This window comes from Aspergillus pseudoviridinutans, assembly GCF_018340605.1.
Source record: "Aspergillus pseudoviridinutans IFM 55266 DNA, scaffold_7, whole genome shotgun sequence".
NCBI classification, from domain to species: Eukaryota; Fungi; Ascomycota; class Eurotiomycetes; order Eurotiales; family Aspergillaceae; genus Aspergillus; species Aspergillus pseudoviridinutans.
In genome coordinates this window covers 1,730,994-1,748,979 of record NW_025091287.1, presented here as the reverse complement: position 1 = coordinate 1,748,979, position 17,986 = coordinate 1,730,994, and the positions used below count along the sequence as shown (strand labels likewise).

The following is a 17,986-nucleotide window of genomic DNA, read 5'->3' as shown; positions in this document are numbered from 1 at the left end:
TCCATATATAGGTGACTGTAACTGCTCGCATTTTCTTCGTGTATGGACTTCGGTTTGGTGTTTAAAACCTCAATTTACAGTCTTAGAAGATTGCACTTTTACCCCTCGCTTCCCTTCTATTCACTAGGATTTTGCTCTTTAATAACCTACACAAATCCCCCTTCTCATCTACTTTTCTCAGCTCGAGGGCGGTCGCACTTCTTGTACACGTTAATACTGCGACTATCACTAGCAATATAAATCTTTGACCGGAAGTTGTATTTATTTGAAAAGTTGATCTAATTATTGAGTGGTCATCTGTTTTAATCATGGAGCACGAGTCTCACACGTCTACCATGGATACTCGAGGAGATGGAACAGTGAATGATAATGATGAGTGCAGAGAATCTGGGTTGAATTGTGTGATCCCTATTGGCGGACTACCGCTAGTAGTAGACAACCTATTGCGCTGGTAGGGTAATAACAGGTACGATGATCGTCGAGTCGTACTTCCCACCAAAGTGAAGTATGTGGCGTCCTTCATTCAGGTTGTCGAGTCTCTTGTCGATGTGGCTCGGGAAATCCACGCTCGTATCAATGAAGCCTTGGACACGGAATAGCAGGCTTTCTCCGGCTTCGAAGTGAATGCCCATGGGCCAAAGAGAGATTTCGAGCTTTACAATCTCACCTGGACGTACCTTCTCTTCCTTGTCATGTGGGTGGTACGGGATCATGGCGGTGCTCCGTTCTGGGACCTGGGCGCGATGCGAAGCCCGGAGAATGCCAGTCGGTCCGGTATACTATAGTACAGATTCGGTCAGCGCGGCGTCTCGATTGCCTTTTTTGAAATAAATTGCTCACCTTGACAGTCTGCGTCATCGGAACATCATGTTGGGTGTTGGCCCCTGCTGGCAGAGATTCCCACGGAACATTTACGTGTTCTAACACTTCGCCGGCCTTGCTCATCTTGCGGATAGAGACATAAACATCCATGTCGTCCTTGTCTTTGCAAGACATCCAAAGCTCGGCCTTTGAATGTCCCACAAGAGTGGTCGCTTTGTCGAAGCTCAACACAAATTCAGAGGGTTTGGCCTGGTAGCTGTCCGCGTAATGGGCTACGGAGCCCTCGTGACCTTGCGGTGATGTGCCCAGCTTTCCAGCATCATGCAGATATAGTTTACGGTACTCGGTCAACGGGATTGGGTAGTCACTGAAAGGCACGTCCCACATGGGTCCCTATCAACATGTTAGGTGGTTTTCAAGTCCTCCGTTGGTTCCAACCTACAGCCTCGAAGCGATTCCCATATGTGAGAATGGAGACCCTAGCCCGAGGAGTATTCTCCCACCCGTTTTCGATGTTCTTCAGGTACCGATCGAAGAAGCGTTGCAGATCATCAATATACCTGGGAGTGTAAAGATCAAACCACTCCTGGGTTGGGTGGAATCGGATCCATTTGTCCTTCGAAGCAGCCTGCTTCCAGCCTCTCACCGTACCAGCCCCATGGTTTCCCGACGAATAGCTCCCAAGCGCGTAAATTGGTAGCGTCAGACCACTGGTGTCGTAAACTTTGTCCTCCCAGTAGCCATTGAAGAGGGGCCATTTGCTGAGTGCCTCGCCAATATCTTCCCTGAGGTTTCGGCCGCGGATCGTTTTGTTGAAGATGAATGAAGCGAAATTGTACTTTGGAACACCGCCACGGCATATCAGGTCACGATACTTATCGGTGAATCCTTCCCAGGGTGCTATGCACTTGAGTGAAGGTGGTTTCTCGATAGCGGTCGCCCACTGCTCCGTTGCCAGCCAGGAATTGCCACACATACTCACAGCACCATTACACCAAGGTTGAGCTGCGATGAATTCGACAGTATCATAGCCATCCAAACCTGTGGATTGTCAACACTCGCCATGTCGATTTCTCCCTGATGAGAGAGCCGCAACATACCCATCTGGCTTCCCTCGATATACAGATTACCTTCACTGTCCCAGCTACCCCGGATGTCTACGTTGACGATCGCGTAGCCGCGAGGACACCATTCAGCCGGATCGGGTCTACGTCTCGTGGTCAGCATGTTCTATTTGTGGTACGGATCGGGACTGACTTACCCTTCGAACTTCTCAAGACCGGACGTCGCACTCTCCGGTAGCCCAAGCCGGAAGGGAATATTGTCGAAAAAACGGAATCCTTGTGACAATATCAACATAAGGTCTTGAACAAAGCCGACGTGTCACTGTTCGTTCCATACCATGGCCATATTTTCCGTATGGGCTTACGGCCAATAGGGCCGGGACTTTAGTATTCGTGACAGGCCTGAAGATGTCGCAGTAGATCTAAGGGCATCAAATCAGTATTCATGTTTCCGGCTAGTCTCTAGGATTTGACGAACCTTGACTCCGTCTCTCAGCGGGATCTCGACCACTTCATCAAATATAATTTCTTGGTGAAGAGGACGCTTGCCATCCGCGAATCTCCAACCCACCGGAAGCGTTCTAGTATTTCTTGTCTGCTTTCGGTAGGGAAACATATCTGTCTCATCTTCAGGACGGTTGGTTTGTGTCCATGGGATAGGAAAGCCCCCAAAGTCAAGTTTAGGTCCGGTCATGATGCGGGTGTTTGGCAGAAGTCCCTGACTAGTCTTTAGCGACAGATGAAGTAAATTTTGAGCAACTTTAGAGATACTCAACTATACTGTTCTAAAATACTGGATGTATTTGTAGTCGGCATCGAATTGGAAGTGTTGATGTCCGACACCCTAAGCTTCCGCGGAACTTAGGGCGATTTCATTGTGAGCCGAAGCCTTGCCGCGGAGCTGCTGTGGATTTACATCCCCGGAAGCGTTGCCGATATGAAATTCCGTGGAAACACATCTCCTATTTCACACACATCTGATAGCTAGCCAAATACTATCAAACCTAACAGGAAGATAAATGCCTGACACACAAATTTTCTTAAGTGACGGTCCCCGTGGACGGCAGGCAAGCGTTGACCAAGCCAGTTCCGTCGCCCCATCCTTCACTGGAAGATACCAAAGCCGCTCAAAGGGAAAGACATAGGCAGGTTTGAGTACACCCTTAACACACTTGAGTTTTAACAAAGAAACTAATACTTCTCCGTTAATCGATGAAGCGTTTATATGTACAACCGTTCACCCAGGTAATCGGACGCTACCATTAGTGAGTTTCCCCGCTTGTCTCTTCTGAATCACTCTATTGCATTTCAATGATGAGATACACGTGTTCTCTCTGCTGTTCTATTTTGCTTTCAGCATAATAAAGTTCATAAGTAGAAAGTTGGGCAAAGTCATCGCCTAGCAGTCTAATAATGAAAACATCGCGTTGCACATTTCCGTGAGGAGAGTTTGATAAGGGTATTGAAGCTCTAAAATGGAGCAAACAAAAAATCAATATTCATGTGGTTACAATAAAAAAAGCATATGAAACTAGACGGTGACCCACAAGAAGGAATTGGAATGTTTGCCTACAGTATTTCAACAGACTCACAGTCTCACTCACTGACTTGAGCTTGCCAGGGGCCCCGACAGTGCTAACCTTAACCTAGTGATTGATCACCTAGTACTATACTTTACTTGGATAAACAAAAACACAGAGTGGGAGATTCATTATTCAACAAGTTCTATGACCATTCTGGGTGGGTTCTGCTCTACAAACTGTAACAATTCCCACGGGTGGTCTTCATCTCCGAGCTCCGAACCTGACTCAAGACGTTCACATCGGCACCTCAGACTTTGGTTATTGCCGAACTCAACACTTGGCAAGCCGTCTCGGTAATTTTGACTTCGCCGGTCCTTCGGATATCAACCCTTTCTTGTATCGCCATCTATGCGGGGTAAAGTGCTGCTTATGCAGCCACGAGCTCTTATTGTGTTACGGAACCCACCCCCGCCCCACGCCTGGCGGGGAACCCCAGAATATGCCCGAGCACTCATTGGTACAGAGGGGCATATGACTAGTCTGAATTAGTCATACTGAGGAGTAATTCCGGGGGGTGTCGATCTGGTGCCATCTTTAAAGCGCGCCAAGCGGCTCATCCCTTCTCATATCTTCCAATATTGTTATTGATCCTTCGCACCTATGGCAATATGAAAGCTGCCACATCATCAGCACCATCCCGCGGTAAGAGGTCGCTGGAGGCCCTGCGGGAGCAACGACCTCGAAAGAGGGAGAAATATGCAAAAATGGCTTGGTACATTTTGTCCTCTTCATGCATAAGTAAAAAGCTAGGCTGCTGACTTTCAAATAGCTCCCTATGTAAGGTTCGAAAGGTCAAGTGCAGCGGTAACCAGCCTTGCAGCCGGTGTGAGGAGCTCCATAGCGAATGTACCTACAACGAGCCGTTCCAGCCCGATGCTGCTGAGTATGGCCCCTGGGTCTAAGGCACCATCATCATTTGCGTTAATGCATCAAATCTAATCACCAAATAGCAGTTTGGACCCACAATCCGCTCATCAAGACCCTGAAGTCACGATCTTACGAATAGACGGGATATGCGACCAGATTCAACAATCCATGGACCGCTTTGGCCTCGCTCCGTCTCGGCGTGGGTCTTGCCTACTACGAAGACGAGAGAACAATGAAGGACATCAGCCAAATAAGCCTCTCACTCCCACGGATCTCGGACACACCTTAAGCCTTACGCAAGATAGATTGAGGGAAAAGGGCCTGCTATCTCCTCCAGACTCTCTAGACGGCCCGCATCCAGTCGCTCGGGATGATTTAAAATTTCACGATGTTTTAATCAATTTACTGCAAGCTGCACGACCCTTGCTAGAACTTGGCCACGAGAAGGTCAGTCAGCTTCTGAAAGTATTCATGGACGAGGTCTACCCTTTCTTTCCTTGTATCAACGTTAAGCTGGGCTTTGAGGCTGTAAACGCCGTCTTTTCACTTTTGAAAGATACTCTCTACGGGCGAATTCCGAACGTGGATATGATCGATGTGGAGATCACAAAAGCGGTTGTTGCAATTGCATTGCTGCTCAGAGGTAACACACAAAATCCTTTGGCATCTGATCTTGAAGGCCAGTTGGTGTGCAGCGTAGATTCTTGCTTCGATCAAGAGAAACCGCAGATTGAAGATGTCATAATAGCAACATTGTTGGTAAGCTGCTCAGCCCTTACATATCCTCTACTAACCGAGGGCTAACCTTGGCTACCACACAGTCAATCTATTTAAGTCTCAAACAAAGGCCAGTCAAAGCATGGCGAATAGCCGGTGTGGCTGCCAGATTGTGTCTCGAGCTCGGTCTTCATCGAGACAGATTTTTTGAAGATCTCCAGGTGGACCCACAGCGTATTACCGACTGGAAGCGTTTGTTTGCCAGTGTATATCGTCTGGACAGGCAATGCAGTTTTTATTCGGGTCTGCCGTGGTCGCTGCATGATGGAGAGATAAATCTGTCGGCAATTGTATTAGTATGATTCTCTATCAGCACATTCAAGCCTTGTGACTACGTCGTTCTGGCTAACATCCCTCGGTTAGGAAATGAATGACTCCTATATATCGACCATGATCTCTCTGGACAGAAATCTCTCCGAGACATGGACCGTCGTCAACGCCCCAGCTTCACAATCCAGAAATAATGAGGACAGGGTTGAGTTCCTCAACTTCCAACTACAAAAGGTCGTCGACAAGATACCGACAGGAGACTTCACGTCCCTAGAACCAACAGCAGCCCCACCACCATGGCTTCAATCTGGACTGAAACGGTTCTGCCGCCTTCGCGTGCACCACATCAAGATTCTCACTCAAATCAGCACATATATGTCAATAAGAGATCTCATCTCAAACCGAGCCTCAGCTAACACTCTCGTGAGAGCAGCCGCAAAATCGGTCGATCTGCACTTGGAAATGATCAATGCCGGTGAAATCAACCCACTCCTGTTACCAACAGCAATCAAACTGCTTCTCACATCTCTGTCTATAATGATGTTTGCGGTGTCAGATTGCCCTGACGAGTACGCATCGCTTTGTGTTCAACCTTTACAGTCCGCAGTCCATATTCTCAGTGACGCGCAGCGCTACGTCGAAGACCCGGATCTGAATATTTGTGGTACTTTGCATGTATTAGAGAAGGTTATCGACGCAATTCAGAGGTCATATTTCCAGCGGTCGGCTCCTTTTATTAGTCGCAACGGAGATACTGGCAACAGCGTGGATGATAGGGAGAATTTCTTTGAAGGGAATGTGTTCGAGGAGCTTCCCACGCCGGATTCAGAGTTTTTCTCTATGATAGGGAGTATGACAGCGACGGGTATATTGCACGGAGATAACTTATTTGGTTAGTTGCGGCAGAATGGACCCAAGGGTGGACGCGCAGTTATGATTTTCTGTTGTGCATTTCGTTCCCGGCATTTCAATCTTTCTCTCCTGGGAACTCACACAATGTTCTACCAGTGCCGTAAAGAGCAAGTTGTGCATTAATGAAGAGAATTTCGACCAACAGCATAATAAACCGCTCATGCCTGGATCTGATGCGTCGTACGAATCTCTCCCGGAGACTTTTTTTAACTGGGATCCGTGGGAGTGAGAGTGCTTATTTGGCAGGGGTTCGCGGGAAAGCCAAAGCCAAAGCAACCTCTGACCCTAAATTAGCACTGTAGATGGTAGTTAGTCACGAGTCTCACGACATTACCGCCCTTTAGTTAGCGCGCCCAAGGCGCAAATACTACCCTTTTTGTACGCCGCGTGCGTTCGACTATTCAATAGGATGAGGTTTAAATCATCACTCCCTGTTCAGCTAGTCTCCGAGATCCCATTGGCGGTGTCAGCAACTGGACAAAATCTAATTTTTTTCAGGTCTCCAACTTAGTTTAGTTTCCCGGTTTGCCTCTCTTCTCCTGATTGTGGGTCGTTACTCTTAAGTCCGATTCTAGATTAGTAGATTAATTCGAGGTCATACACGGTTTGCACCCCACCTCTTCTTCTCTTCTTTCGACCTTGGGAGTTTCAAATCAACTTGGTAAACCAAAATAAATCTCTAACATGGCTGCGAAATCTAGCAAACATTCCTACAATCTTCCGCATGGGTTCGTGCTAATCCTCCCCCTCAATCTCAAACTTTCTAAAAGCGCATCAGGCGCGAAGAAAACGATCGACTTGATGCTCAGCATCACGCCATCGTCGAGCTAATCGGCGGTCGAGTTTACCATGCGCCTCTCAGTCGCCCGTCGAAAATTTTAGATGTGGGCTGCCGCAGCGGCGTGGTAACTACTCACCTAGCAAAATGTTTCCCGTCCGCTGAAGTCGTTGGGGTCGACTTGGCGGCTCCAATTGACTTGTCGACCAAGCCTGACAATGTCACTTACCTGCAAGGCGACTTTTTTCATTTGGTGGAAAGTGGAGTCCTCAAAGAGGGCGATTTCGATTTCATCTTTAGTCGAATGCTAGTCGTCGGCATGGTTGATTGGCCGAGGTACGCTTCCACCGTAAGTCGGCTCCTCAAACAAGGGGGTTGGGTGGAGATGCAGGACCTCAGCTGGCACCTATATGATCACAATGAGTGCTCCATTGACGACGCCTTCCCCTTCGTCCTCGCGATTCAAAATCTGTTATTGAGGAAAGGGTTGGATCCTTTCTGTGGCGAACATCTTGCAGAATACATGAGATCAGCAGGGCTACGGGCTGTTGATCAAAAGATTTATCCATGGGCATGGACTTATTGGAAGAATCGCCCGGAGACAAGACTTATTGCCGAACATAGTCGATCAGAGGAACACATAGCCGTTCAGAACTTTCTGCTGGAAAAGCTCAACAACGGGGTAGGGGCGTATACCAGTGAAGAAATCAGAACACTGAAGGAAGAGAATCAGACATCTGCTGAGAAAATAAGAGAAGGAATGCATTATATATTTGGGGTCGCGTATGGGCAGAAATGATTTGGAAAAATTTGACAGCATCACTATTACTTACAAGCAGACTAGGCTCTACAATTCACATTCTCTATTATATTGAATTCAAGATCAGTATACTAGGCACCGGAACACTTCAGGCTGTTAGTATGTGTGACGATGTCATCAGTATTCAGCCTAGCTGTCGAGCAAGGTGGAAAAATTGCCCAGTAGACTATTATGATCTGGGCTCAAGGTTCGACTTTATGATTGTCGACCTTTAATGAGTGGAAAGGAGATGAATTCTGAGGCTTTAGTAGGAGTGGCCTTTTCAAACAACGAGTAAAAAGTGATCATTTGCCCTCTGGAACCCACGCCGACCGATTCTCCTGCGCAAAGAGATCGAAGCTCCTCGGAGGTCGCCCAGTCACCCTTTCAACTTCATCGTTCTCCCGTGTCTCAAACCCTGTCGAGGCCGCAACCTCCAGCTTCGTCAAGAAGCCCGCGTAGTACTCGGAGACGCCCGCGTTTACCAGCCCCTGGTACCGCTCCTCTCCCGAAAGCTTAACGTGCTCGATCGTTCGTCCCAGGACGTGGCTCAGCTTCGCCGCAATGTCATCGTACGTCAAGAGCTCGGGCCCCAGCACCCGGTGGTCACAGTTGTGTGAGTCGGGATCCGTCAGAGCGCGATAGGCGACGGCCGCGATATCCGTAGCGCTGACAAACGGGATTTTGCCCTGCCCGCAGGCAGTGTAGATCTTGCTTTGATCACGGATGAGTTGGCGCGGAGCCTCCTCGGTTAGATTTTCTAACCAGCGAGCAACATCAGCACTATCCCTTCCACGAGGATTTCCGACAAGAGTCTGTGGCTACTCACCCATAAACCAACTCGGCCGAAGCACACAATAGTCCACCTGCCTGTCCAGGAAATGCTGCCAAACCATGCCCATGCCCGGCTTGCCGCATTCGGCCGAGCTTCCAGCCACGAGGACGAAGCGACGGACGCCGTGCGTCTCCAGCGCGTAGTCGATGAACTCATTTAAGGACTTCCATGGCTCCGGCGCCTGTGGTTCCATCAGATAAATGGCGGAGATTACCTGGTCATTGACAAACTTGTAGTCGAATGGAATGCGCCAGGTATCCTTGTCTAGCCAGTCGAACTTGACGGCAGGCATGTCTGAAGGAGCGGCGGACTGGCCGCGGCGTGAAGCCAGTAGGAATGGGATATTATCATTTTGGAGGAAGCGCGCTACTCGGATCGATGTTTTGCCCGTGCCCCCAGTCAGAAGGATTGCCATGATTAGAGTGTGCGGATATCGTCTGATGGAAATATGTGTAGTGATGAGTTTGGACTCACACAGGGGGTTTGAAGGCCCCCTTTTAAGACCCAATCATTCCTGTCGGAATTAGGATTTAAGATCATGAGCTCCGGCGTGGGGAGCAAAAGTCCGTCGGACTTGATGCTCCCGGACAAAGGGACAGGGATATGTCAAGAAATGGCCATTCTAGTGACTCGATTCGGGATCCGAGGCCCGCCACCAGCAGCTTCAACGCGCAGACAGTGGAACTTCATAAGATTTATGTCCCAGCCATGGAGGTACAGAAGACCTCCCATTGTGGGCTGTCCCATTCAAACAGACTTTTTTATCCTGATTCATTCTTTCTAGCCGTCCTGTCCAGTAAAGCCCAGAATGATTGTAACCCCCCGGTTCCATTTGCTCGAACTGGGCGATCACAGCTGGTGTCCCGAATGGTTACGCGAATACTCGCACCTGGCGCGCATTCAGATGTGGCAGACGCCGTGGCGAGCGAGACAATCGGGACAACCGGGCGAAAGAGGATCAAGAACATTCGAGTGTACGAGGAGCGGACTGATTCAAAGTAGTCGTTGTGGACTCGCAATTGCCACCCACCCACAACCCGTCACAGATGACTGCGCGAGCGTCTGGGCTGTCTGCCCGGCTGCATGTCCCGTCGATAGTAGGTCTAGTCGCCAAAGACCACGATCGTGGCCGTAAGACCAATGGTCCAGGCAAAGACCGGCCAGAAGAGCGGGCGCCATTCACCCAGCCCAGCAACCATAAAACTGTCGAGCATGGGTCCCACAAAGGGCGAGATAAGGAAGACGGCGTACCACAGGCCAATCTTGCGGGCGTACTGATGGAAGAAGAACATATGCTGAATGAGAGCCAGTCCAATCGACGAGCCTGTCCCCGGTCACGTCCATCAGAGCCCGCATGGTGTAGTAGACGGGTGACCTCGGAGCAAGGATACATCCTAGGGTGAAGAAAAGGCCGAGGGCTGTTCTTGCAATGGGGCACGACCCCGGCAGTTGAGCAAGGGGATCCAGACAAGGGACGAGATGCCGTTCATTACGACGGCGAGGCTGCCTGGATCATTGATCGTCGAAGTGGATAGGTGCCATTCTGCACTCTGGAGGACGGTGGCGGGGGTACTGATGGACATGCCAAAGTCTCCTGCAAAGGCATCAAACTGACACATAGGAGGGATGCCATGCTACCGAAGCCAGCCCCAGTTCAGGGGGTTCATAGAAGTGATCAGCCAGCTGTGAGATGAGGATAGTCTGTCCATCCGGCGCAAGCTTCTATCATTAAATTTTAGTCACCATCAGGGGCTGTCTTATTCACTCTTTCACAGCCACGTTCACCCGACCTCTTCCGAAGGGTGTGGTCACCCGTAAGTTGTAACCTGGCTGATAGTAGAGTAGATCCCTGATCTACTCTCAATCACATGACAGCCTTGTCATTGCTCTTCTATATAAACAGTAATCTAAGCCTATCTTATGATCAATTCTGACGATTTCCATCAGACTACCTTACAATAATCAATCATTATATTATCAAGATCCAATCTTTCAAATTCAAGAAGAAATGGCTTGCCCAGCCTCGCCTGCCACCAGTCGCTATGGCCCCGATCCCAACAACCACCCTGACCAAAAAGAATTATCTAACATTATCAGCAACCTAGACTTTGGCTCGGACGGCACCGCTCCCCTTGTTATTGGTACCGATGGTGTCCTCCGAACTCTGACAGAAGACTGCGACGTGATAGACGCCATTGGCCTTCCACCTCGACTGCTCAAAGCTTTTCTCGATCGAACTACATTTGACCAGGGAATGGAAGACATGTTTCGCGGGGCAGATGGAACGAAAGTGCCTCAGGAGCAGTGGTGGAAGCCAGATCCATCGTTATTACCGCCACCGATGACAGCGGAGGAGAAAGCACAGGTCGAGAAGGATAATAAGGAGCACAAGGAAATAATCCAGGAGAACACTAGGAAAATGGAAAGTGGTGAACTGAAACCGTGCGGCGTTGTTATTCGGTCGGATTATGATATCGGTCCGAGGTAGAGATTTCTACCCATGTCTGTCATACTGGTTTGTGATATTGCATGCCAATTTTACCTTTTACCTTTGGTAAGTTTATATTGCTGGAATAGTTCCTCTTAAAGCCTTTTTCAGTATGTTTGATGACCTCCTCGTAGAGTAGCTGGAATGCCCGAGAAAGAAGTGGGTTATTGTTTCTTGCTAACCCTTATTGTATCATGGTTATAAGGAAAGATCTTTCTGCTGTCATTTGCCCTCTACCCTGCAAATCCAGGTACAGGAAACGTACTTGTCTACACAGGATGATAATATTGGTATCTGCTCTGTGGGAGAGTTAGTAGCTCGAAAACGACCCGGATGCACCTGCATGTTGACAACAGCATCCAAAATTACTGTCCCCGACAACGCTCTTCGTCCAACCAATTTTTATTATCTGCTGTTGGCTTTGTCCTAATGCAACCTTTCCGTCGCACGGCAATTCTGACACTATATCTAAGAGAGAGGGGCATTTTCTTTATTGCCGCAGCATCGCAGGCATTAGACAGAGCAGGTCAATGAGATATTATCCATTGCCAATCAACTTCTATTATTGATTAATGCTACGTAGCTGCCTGGCTAACCCTGTAGACCAGGAGTATGAGGAACATAACCAATGAGCTAGGGCCAGATGACGCAGACATATATCACTCCCAGTCCAATATCCCGTACTTCGCGGATGCCCTACAGGCTCCGATAGAAGGCATCGTGGAGAACCATACTTGGAGTTACCTCGGAGATTATCTTTCTGCCTATTGTTCATTGCACCACCGAGCAAAAGTCGGATGGCTCTTGGTCTGCGCGTGGAAGACTCCATTCCGTAATTTGTCTTCCTGTTACCTGTAAGTACCCTAACTGTACTTCTAGATCACATATCATCATTATTGCACCCATTAGGTTTTCCTTCCTCCTTATTGCAGTCTTTACTATAATAGTCGACATCACAATGCGCCTCTCCATCGCGCAAATCTTTGCTGCCCTTCTTGCCGCTGCTGCTACCTGCGCAGCTGCGCCGGTGAGTGCCCCTTTGACGCATTATGCTATATTGCGTGTCTTCTAATATCTATTCTAGACAGATGAACCATCCTGGAGAGATTTGATGTCTTCCTTCGAAAGTATAAATCCGACAGACTTCATTCACTTGGGTGACGACGGGGTCCTGAGACACTTCAACGAATCGGGCGCTGTTCTTAACTATGCACCACTGAGCCCGCAACAGATCAGCCAGGCACTTTCTGATACTTCCTCGCGAGACACTGAGGAAGACAAGGAACATCTTTCCCAAGTATTCAAAGGTGTAGATGGTCGTACTGTCAGGGATCCGGCTCTCCTATACCCTCCAGCGGAAATTTACCCAACAAATTTCCTCAACAACAAAAAGCCATCAGATATGTCCGAAGTTCCGCGGTCTGATCTCGGTCTGGGCCCAAGGCAACATTGTCCTTCTCGTTCTTGCACTCCTAAAGAAAATTGTAGGAAGTATGCAGGATGCACACATTGTTTCGTTAGAGACAATGCTCATGAGGGAGAATGTCAATAGTTAGTTTAGGCATACTGCTCCCTACCATGGTTGACAAGGAACTGTTGCCAAGGATATTTGCTTTGGGTACCATAGTCCTTGGCATCAAGCAGGATATGTTGTTATTTACAACCATTCATATTTTTCATACTGAGGCTCGTTGGCACGTACCATCTCATTCGCTTAAGCTAGGACCCTGCGCTTCCATTCCCGCGTCTGCGAGCATTGCCCTCCATGGGTAAGGCATGGTAAACTAGAATGAGCCACGCTGATTTGACAGCCGGGTTCCGGATGCGTGAGACGAGCGAAAGAATCCGACCGGCATGGAGAGCCCAACCTGCCGACAAGGCTTATTCCCAGTCCCTATAATGCCCTATCCGGCTACTAAATCAGACAGGGATACGGCACCTGCTTCGTGGGCTACCCAGAGAGGATGTCCAACTCGCTTTCACCGTGTGGGGAAAACGGCATCATCCACAAAGGTCCGCTCAGAGCATGACCTATGGTCGTTTGTCGGCTGCCATAATGCACAGTCCCGCTTCCAGATTTATATGGACAACTCCAGGGTTCAAGGATATGTGGCAGGGCACACAGTGGCCGGCTCGGCACCATTGTGCCCGAGCACCCTGCAGCTGGAACTTGATATTGAGACCATCCGCAGTCTTCAACCTCGGTTGGCCCAGCAGCTACGAGGACTGGACAATCCTAACCCTCTGTGCATGGGTCCGACTCGTAACAGTGAGCTTGGATGCAGAGGCGCTGGATAMGGGCGGTTACGTGTGGAACTGGAAGATGGCCAGCGACTCGTCCAGGACGACAGGACACTGGGATGACAGCAGCGTGCACGTGTCGGGACAGACCGGCTTTGTCTCGAACGAAGATGAGCAATTACAGACTCAGTTTAGCCGCTTCGAGCGTCTGGTGGACCACAAGCAATGCCTGGATCTGCTCCGCGATGACGACGCTATTCTCGGCCTGCGGAACATCTACAAAGCTTTCTCCGACGTGGTCGACTACGGCGAGGTCTACCGAGGAGTACGCAAAGTAGTCAGCTAGGCAAATCGCTCCGCTGGCCGGGTCGTCAAGAAATATACGGGAAGCACTTGGCTTGACGGCCCCGTCTTACATGTTAAAAACCCGGTCCGTCAACCCCGGGCGGACCTGGTCGCTACTCTGGCGGAGTTGGACATTCCTATGTGAAATATTGTTCCCTTTGAGGAGTGGTTGGACCGCATGCGCAGCTTTGCCGGGGACGAAGCGGCGAATTCCGCGAAACGAGTAGACGCCTTTTTAGAGGAGCACCTTGTCCGCATGGCGTGTGGAGTGGTTCTCAACACAGCCAGTATTTCGGCGCGACTCAAGGCATTGAATGCGGTAGATCCCGCCGTGGTAAGCTCTTCATCCAGTATTGGCGTAAAAGTGGATTTATGGCATAGTTTTATCTATCAAAGCTGTAGTACTTGGCTCGCTATTAGTGATAAGGGGTACTTCTGTCTAATGGTAGCTCACCTAAATGATAGGATGTTTCTCGTCTTACTCTGACCTTAAAGTATCTAAGATTTACAAGTGGCGTGGAAATAAATATATCATACCACTACTATCCTAATCACCAGTATCGAAATCTAAAATCCACTATAACTCTAAGTTTGTTAGTAAAACTAATGTTTTCTTTTATATACAGATAAATATAATTATTTTCTATCCATGTCCATGCAGATTTGGTCTGATCAAGCCGTCTAGTTGTGGATTGGGTCAGCCAGTCTACATCTGACACATCATTTTGGCATTCTAATACCATCCCTACTGGTGAGAATCCTTAATGCAGAGTTACAGAGGCATTTGCAGCTGATGAGACGCCTAAATTTTCTTTTTCAGAAGTCCACAAACAGTTATGGCACCAGATTTCGTAATATTACAAAGGATTAAAATGTATATCAGCCTAAAACAAGAATTTGGAATTGTGCCAGTAGACCATCTTATTAATGGAACATATCAATCAGAAGCAAAATAAGCCAAGCCAGGAGGAGCCAACCCGCTTTCTTTAGAACAAACGACCCAGATCAGTGGCTGGCATAATAGTATTATCTTGAATTTCTGGTACTCCCAATTCATACGAAATGATCTTTTCCTCCCCCGTTATCGCCATGTTACGCTTCATCTGGGCTATTATGCCATGGATATCAAGCATCACTGCAGATTTCTCAGGTCTCAACGAGAAAGCTAAACGTAGGACTCAAACTCGAGTACCGACCCAACGAAACTAACGATGCTAGAGTTCGTGGTTAATGGCACTGGCATTCCTGAAGTTAACTTTGATATCGGCGAGTCCTATGCGGGATACTTGCCCAACACCCCCTCCGGGAACTCCAGTCTATTCTTCTGGTATTTTCGCACGACGAATGCAGCTGCTGGCGATGAAGTATGTCGCTTCTGTTGTGTCATTTGGGTATACTTTCAGCTAAATCAACCGCGGATCTGACGCTGGATAGATCACGATATGGCTCAATGGGGGACCGGGATGCAGTTCCCTGGCCGGATTAATTCAAGAAAATGGCCCATTTCTCTGGCAACCTGGGACATATGCGCCCATCCAGAACCCCTATTCCTGGACCAACTTGACGAATATTGTTTACGTGGACCATCCAGCCGGAACTGGAATGTCACCTGGGCCATCTACCGTCAAAGATGAGACTGACATCGCTCGTCAGTTCATGGACTTTTGGGTCCGGTTTGTCGACACTTTCGAGTTGTGGAACCGGAGAGTCTATTTAGCTGGTGAGAGCTACGCTGGGCAGTATATACCATATATCGCGTCGGCAATGTTGGATGAACAGAATTCAACGTATTTTAATGTCTCTGGCATTCTTATGTTTGATCCTTCGATTAATTCTCGTACTGTTTTAAGCCATGGTATGTTTCTTTTCTTCACCGGCCCTCTTCGCTCCATTTGACGCTTTCTATGGTCTCAAAGGATAACTCATCTGGATCCATCCTTCGAACCCGATATTTCCTTTGGGAGATGGGATGGGACCCTGCCAGCTTTGTGTACACCGGGCTAAGATACTTGAACAGCGCCTGCCGTCCTTGCCATGAAGCATTTCAGGCATATTTTAGCACTCAACGACACTTTCATATCCGAGATTGAAGAAAGAGCACAACACTGTGGCTATACCGCATTTATGGAGCAGGCACTTCGATTTCCACCAGATGGCATTCTTCAGCCGGCCCCAACCCACGAGAGGCCGGGTTGCGATATATGGAATTCAATAGTGAAAGCGGAGTATTACGTGAACCCCTGTTTCAATTACTACCATATTGTTGAATTCTGCCCATACCTGTGGAATGTGATGGGGTTCCCAGTATCCGACGCAGGAAAGGGACCAGATAACTACTTCAACCGAAGTGACGTACAAAAAGCAATAAATGCGTACCCGACGGACTACCAGACCTGCGGCAAAATGACTATCTTTCAGGGCGAGGACGCCAAAGACCAGTCTGTCCCGAGCGGACTTGGCCCCCTTCCCAGTGTGATTGAACGGACGAACAACACGGTAATCGCTCATGGCCTGCTGGACTTCCTTCTCCTTGCAAACGGCACTCTTGCTACTATTCAGAACATGACTTGGAGTGACGTCCAAGGCTTTCAGAATCGGCCTTCTGACCCCTTCTTTGTTCCTTACCATCCCTGGTGGTACGAGGAGTGGGAGAGTACCAATAAAATGCCGCCATTCACCAGAATCGCGGGCTCGGGGATACTGGGAACTTCACACACAGAACGTGGTCTGACTTTTGCGTCAGTTGATCTCGCTGGTCACCGTAAGCTTATCACTTATCTCAAACATGAGCCACCCATGCTCCAAGTAAGGCTAACGCATGCTTGATTGATCAGAAGTTCCCCAATACAGTCCAGGTGCAGCTTACAGGCTGATGGAATTCCTTCTCGGGCGTATCTCAAACTTGTCGGAGATAACGGACAGCTTTACGACGGGGACTGGGTGAAGGTTGCACAGAATTGTCACTGGTTTGTTCTGGTCTTTACAGGATTTTCATCTTTGGAATGTGCTGAGAAACGTTACTTTTTCCTCTCTTTTAAACGATAAGACTCATCTATTCCACTACCTTCAATCACGCAGCCATTTAAAGGCATTTACTTAGGGCCCGATCCACACATATACCCCATCCCTCCCTCGCATCGACGATGTGGTATCATGACTCAATAGCCACCCGTGTAGACTCGAACTTGACTGACTCGCTTTCATACCCCGCCTGATGATTTTGCTAGGTCCAGCAAGCCGCCTTACTTCGTCTACCTTGCAGGTCTCGAATATGGCACAGTGTAGAGATGAATTGACCCCACCTGCTTGCTAGGCAAGCTTTGCTGTGGAATTATGCTAGGCTCGCTGGATAATCTAGGTAGTGTCCGCTGCGTCTTGACAATTGTGCTCGCTATTGCCAGTAATCATCCAAGTCCTCTGATACCCAACAGTGTCGCCAAAAAGTAAACAACTTATTGAGTTCGATGACGTATTCTTTCGTGATTTTGGCGTTGTTGGACAGCTGAACCAAGTTATAAGCAAGGGACCTAATACCAGTCACAATTCAAGTTCCTTTTACATCTAGCAGTGTTGCGCCACATGAACAACTCATCGAGATCGACGATCTGCTTTTTCCGGATCCAGTCTGGTGTCAAAACAGCTGCGCCCTTCATCACGCTCCTTACTCCTTCAGCACAAGGTGATGGTTAGAAAGCAGTTCCACGAATGAGGTTGAAGTTTGAACGCTGCAAGTCTATTAGCGGACGACACACTATTTCCACCCGCTTAATGATGCCTTGAAACAGGGCCTCTTTTGTCTGATTAGATTAGGCACATGGCATCTATGGGCTCCACGTATAAGTACGCGACCTTCCTCAGGTAACTAGGCGTGCTCTGATACTGCTCACTGACAATAAGGCCTGACCTCTCTTGGCTCGTTCCTATTCTAATCGCTATATCTCAATTAAGATAAACCCCACCTGGATCAACATGCACGGTTCCAAGCCTCTTCTGACCCTCGTTCTCGCTGCGCTCGCGGCTGTAGGTGCCGCCGCACCGGCAGGCTCCAATACTGCAGCTTCTCTGGATGCTTCTGAAGCTGACGTTCTCACCAAGCGGCCTAACTTCAAAATCCTCTACAGAGGCGAGGAGGAAGAGGCTGAAGCCCTGGCTAAACGGCCTAACTTCAAGATCCTCTACAGAGGCGAGGAGGAAGAGGCTGAAGC

General features: G+C 48.7%; 9 protein-coding genes across 9 annotated transcripts; 6 read left to right on the top strand and 3 right to left on the bottom strand.

Annotated features, from left to right (window-relative positions):
- Nucleotides 1-440: 440 nt before the first annotated feature.
- Nucleotides 441-2,580, bottom strand: Asppvi_009919 (CocE/NonD family hydrolase; the record flags this gene model as incomplete). The annotated part of the gene is made up of 7 exons (XM_043305765.1): nucleotides 441-779; nucleotides 841-1,215; nucleotides 1,265-1,863; nucleotides 1,923-2,029; nucleotides 2,084-2,162; nucleotides 2,224-2,308; nucleotides 2,365-2,580. 7 exons carry the CDS (start codon nucleotides 2,578-2,580, stop codon nucleotides 441-443), a joined length of 1,800 nt encoding a protein of 599 aa, XP_043161700.1.
- Nucleotides 2,581-4,077: 1,497 nt separating this feature from the next.
- Nucleotides 4,078-4,371, top strand: Asppvi_009918 (Zn(II)2Cys6 transcription factor domain-containing protein; the record flags this gene model as incomplete). The annotated part of the gene is made up of 2 exons (XM_043305764.1): nucleotides 4,078-4,181; nucleotides 4,239-4,371. 2 exons carry the CDS (start codon nucleotides 4,078-4,080, stop codon nucleotides 4,369-4,371), a joined length of 237 nt encoding a protein of 78 aa, XP_043161699.1.
- A 1,132-nt stretch (nucleotides 4,372-5,503) lies between these two features.
- On the top strand, nucleotides 5,504-6,280 carry Asppvi_009917 (uncharacterized protein; the record flags this gene model as incomplete). The annotated part of the gene is made up of 1 exon (XM_043305763.1): nucleotides 5,504-6,280. The coding sequence occupies one exon, from the start codon at nucleotides 5,504-5,506 to the stop codon at nucleotides 6,278-6,280; it is 777 nt and encodes a 258-aa protein (XP_043161698.1).
- Nucleotides 6,281-6,979: 699 nt separating this feature from the next.
- Nucleotides 6,980-7,872, top strand: Asppvi_009916 (class I SAM-dependent methyltransferase; the record flags this gene model as incomplete). The annotated part of the gene is made up of 2 exons (XM_043305762.1): nucleotides 6,980-7,023; nucleotides 7,074-7,872. The coding sequence occupies 2 exons, from the start codon at nucleotides 6,980-6,982 to the stop codon at nucleotides 7,870-7,872; spliced, it is 843 nt and encodes a 280-aa protein (XP_043161697.1).
- Nucleotides 7,873-8,177: 305 nt separating this feature from the next.
- Nucleotides 8,178-9,122, bottom strand: Asppvi_009915 (fgaFS/easG family protein; the record flags this gene model as incomplete). Its single annotated transcript, XM_043305761.1, has 2 exons — nucleotides 8,178-8,632; nucleotides 8,702-9,122. 2 exons carry the CDS (start codon nucleotides 9,120-9,122, stop codon nucleotides 8,178-8,180), a joined length of 876 nt encoding a protein of 291 aa, XP_043161696.1.
- Nucleotides 9,123-9,810: 688 nt separating this feature from the next.
- Asppvi_009914 (uncharacterized protein) lies at nucleotides 9,811-10,063 on the bottom strand (the record flags this gene model as incomplete). Its single annotated transcript, XM_043305760.1, is given in 2 exon segments — nucleotides 9,811-9,981; nucleotides 9,998-10,063. 2 exon segments carry the CDS (start codon nucleotides 10,061-10,063, stop codon nucleotides 9,811-9,813), a joined length of 237 nt encoding a protein of 78 aa, XP_043161695.1.
- Nucleotides 10,064-10,715: 652 nt separating this feature from the next.
- On the top strand, nucleotides 10,716-11,195 carry Asppvi_009913 (uncharacterized protein; the record flags this gene model as incomplete). The annotated part of the gene is made up of 1 exon (XM_043305759.1): nucleotides 10,716-11,195. The coding sequence occupies one exon, from the start codon at nucleotides 10,716-10,718 to the stop codon at nucleotides 11,193-11,195; it is 480 nt and encodes a 159-aa protein (XP_043161694.1).
- A 958-nt stretch (nucleotides 11,196-12,153) lies between these two features.
- Nucleotides 12,154-13,782, top strand: Asppvi_009912 (uncharacterized protein; the record flags this gene model as incomplete). Its single annotated transcript, XM_043305758.1, has 3 exons — nucleotides 12,154-12,222; nucleotides 12,280-12,679; nucleotides 13,124-13,782. 3 exons carry the CDS (start codon nucleotides 12,154-12,156, stop codon nucleotides 13,780-13,782), a joined length of 1,128 nt encoding a protein of 375 aa, XP_043161693.1.
- A 1,210-nt stretch (nucleotides 13,783-14,992) lies between these two features.
- Nucleotides 14,993-16,725, top strand: Asppvi_009911 (uncharacterized protein; the record flags this gene model as incomplete). The annotated part of the gene is made up of 4 exons (XM_043305757.1): nucleotides 14,993-15,145; nucleotides 15,216-15,636; nucleotides 15,799-16,542; nucleotides 16,616-16,725. 4 exons carry the CDS (start codon nucleotides 14,993-14,995, stop codon nucleotides 16,723-16,725), a joined length of 1,428 nt encoding a protein of 475 aa, XP_043161692.1.
- Between the last annotated feature and the right edge of the window lie 1,261 nt (nucleotides 16,726-17,986).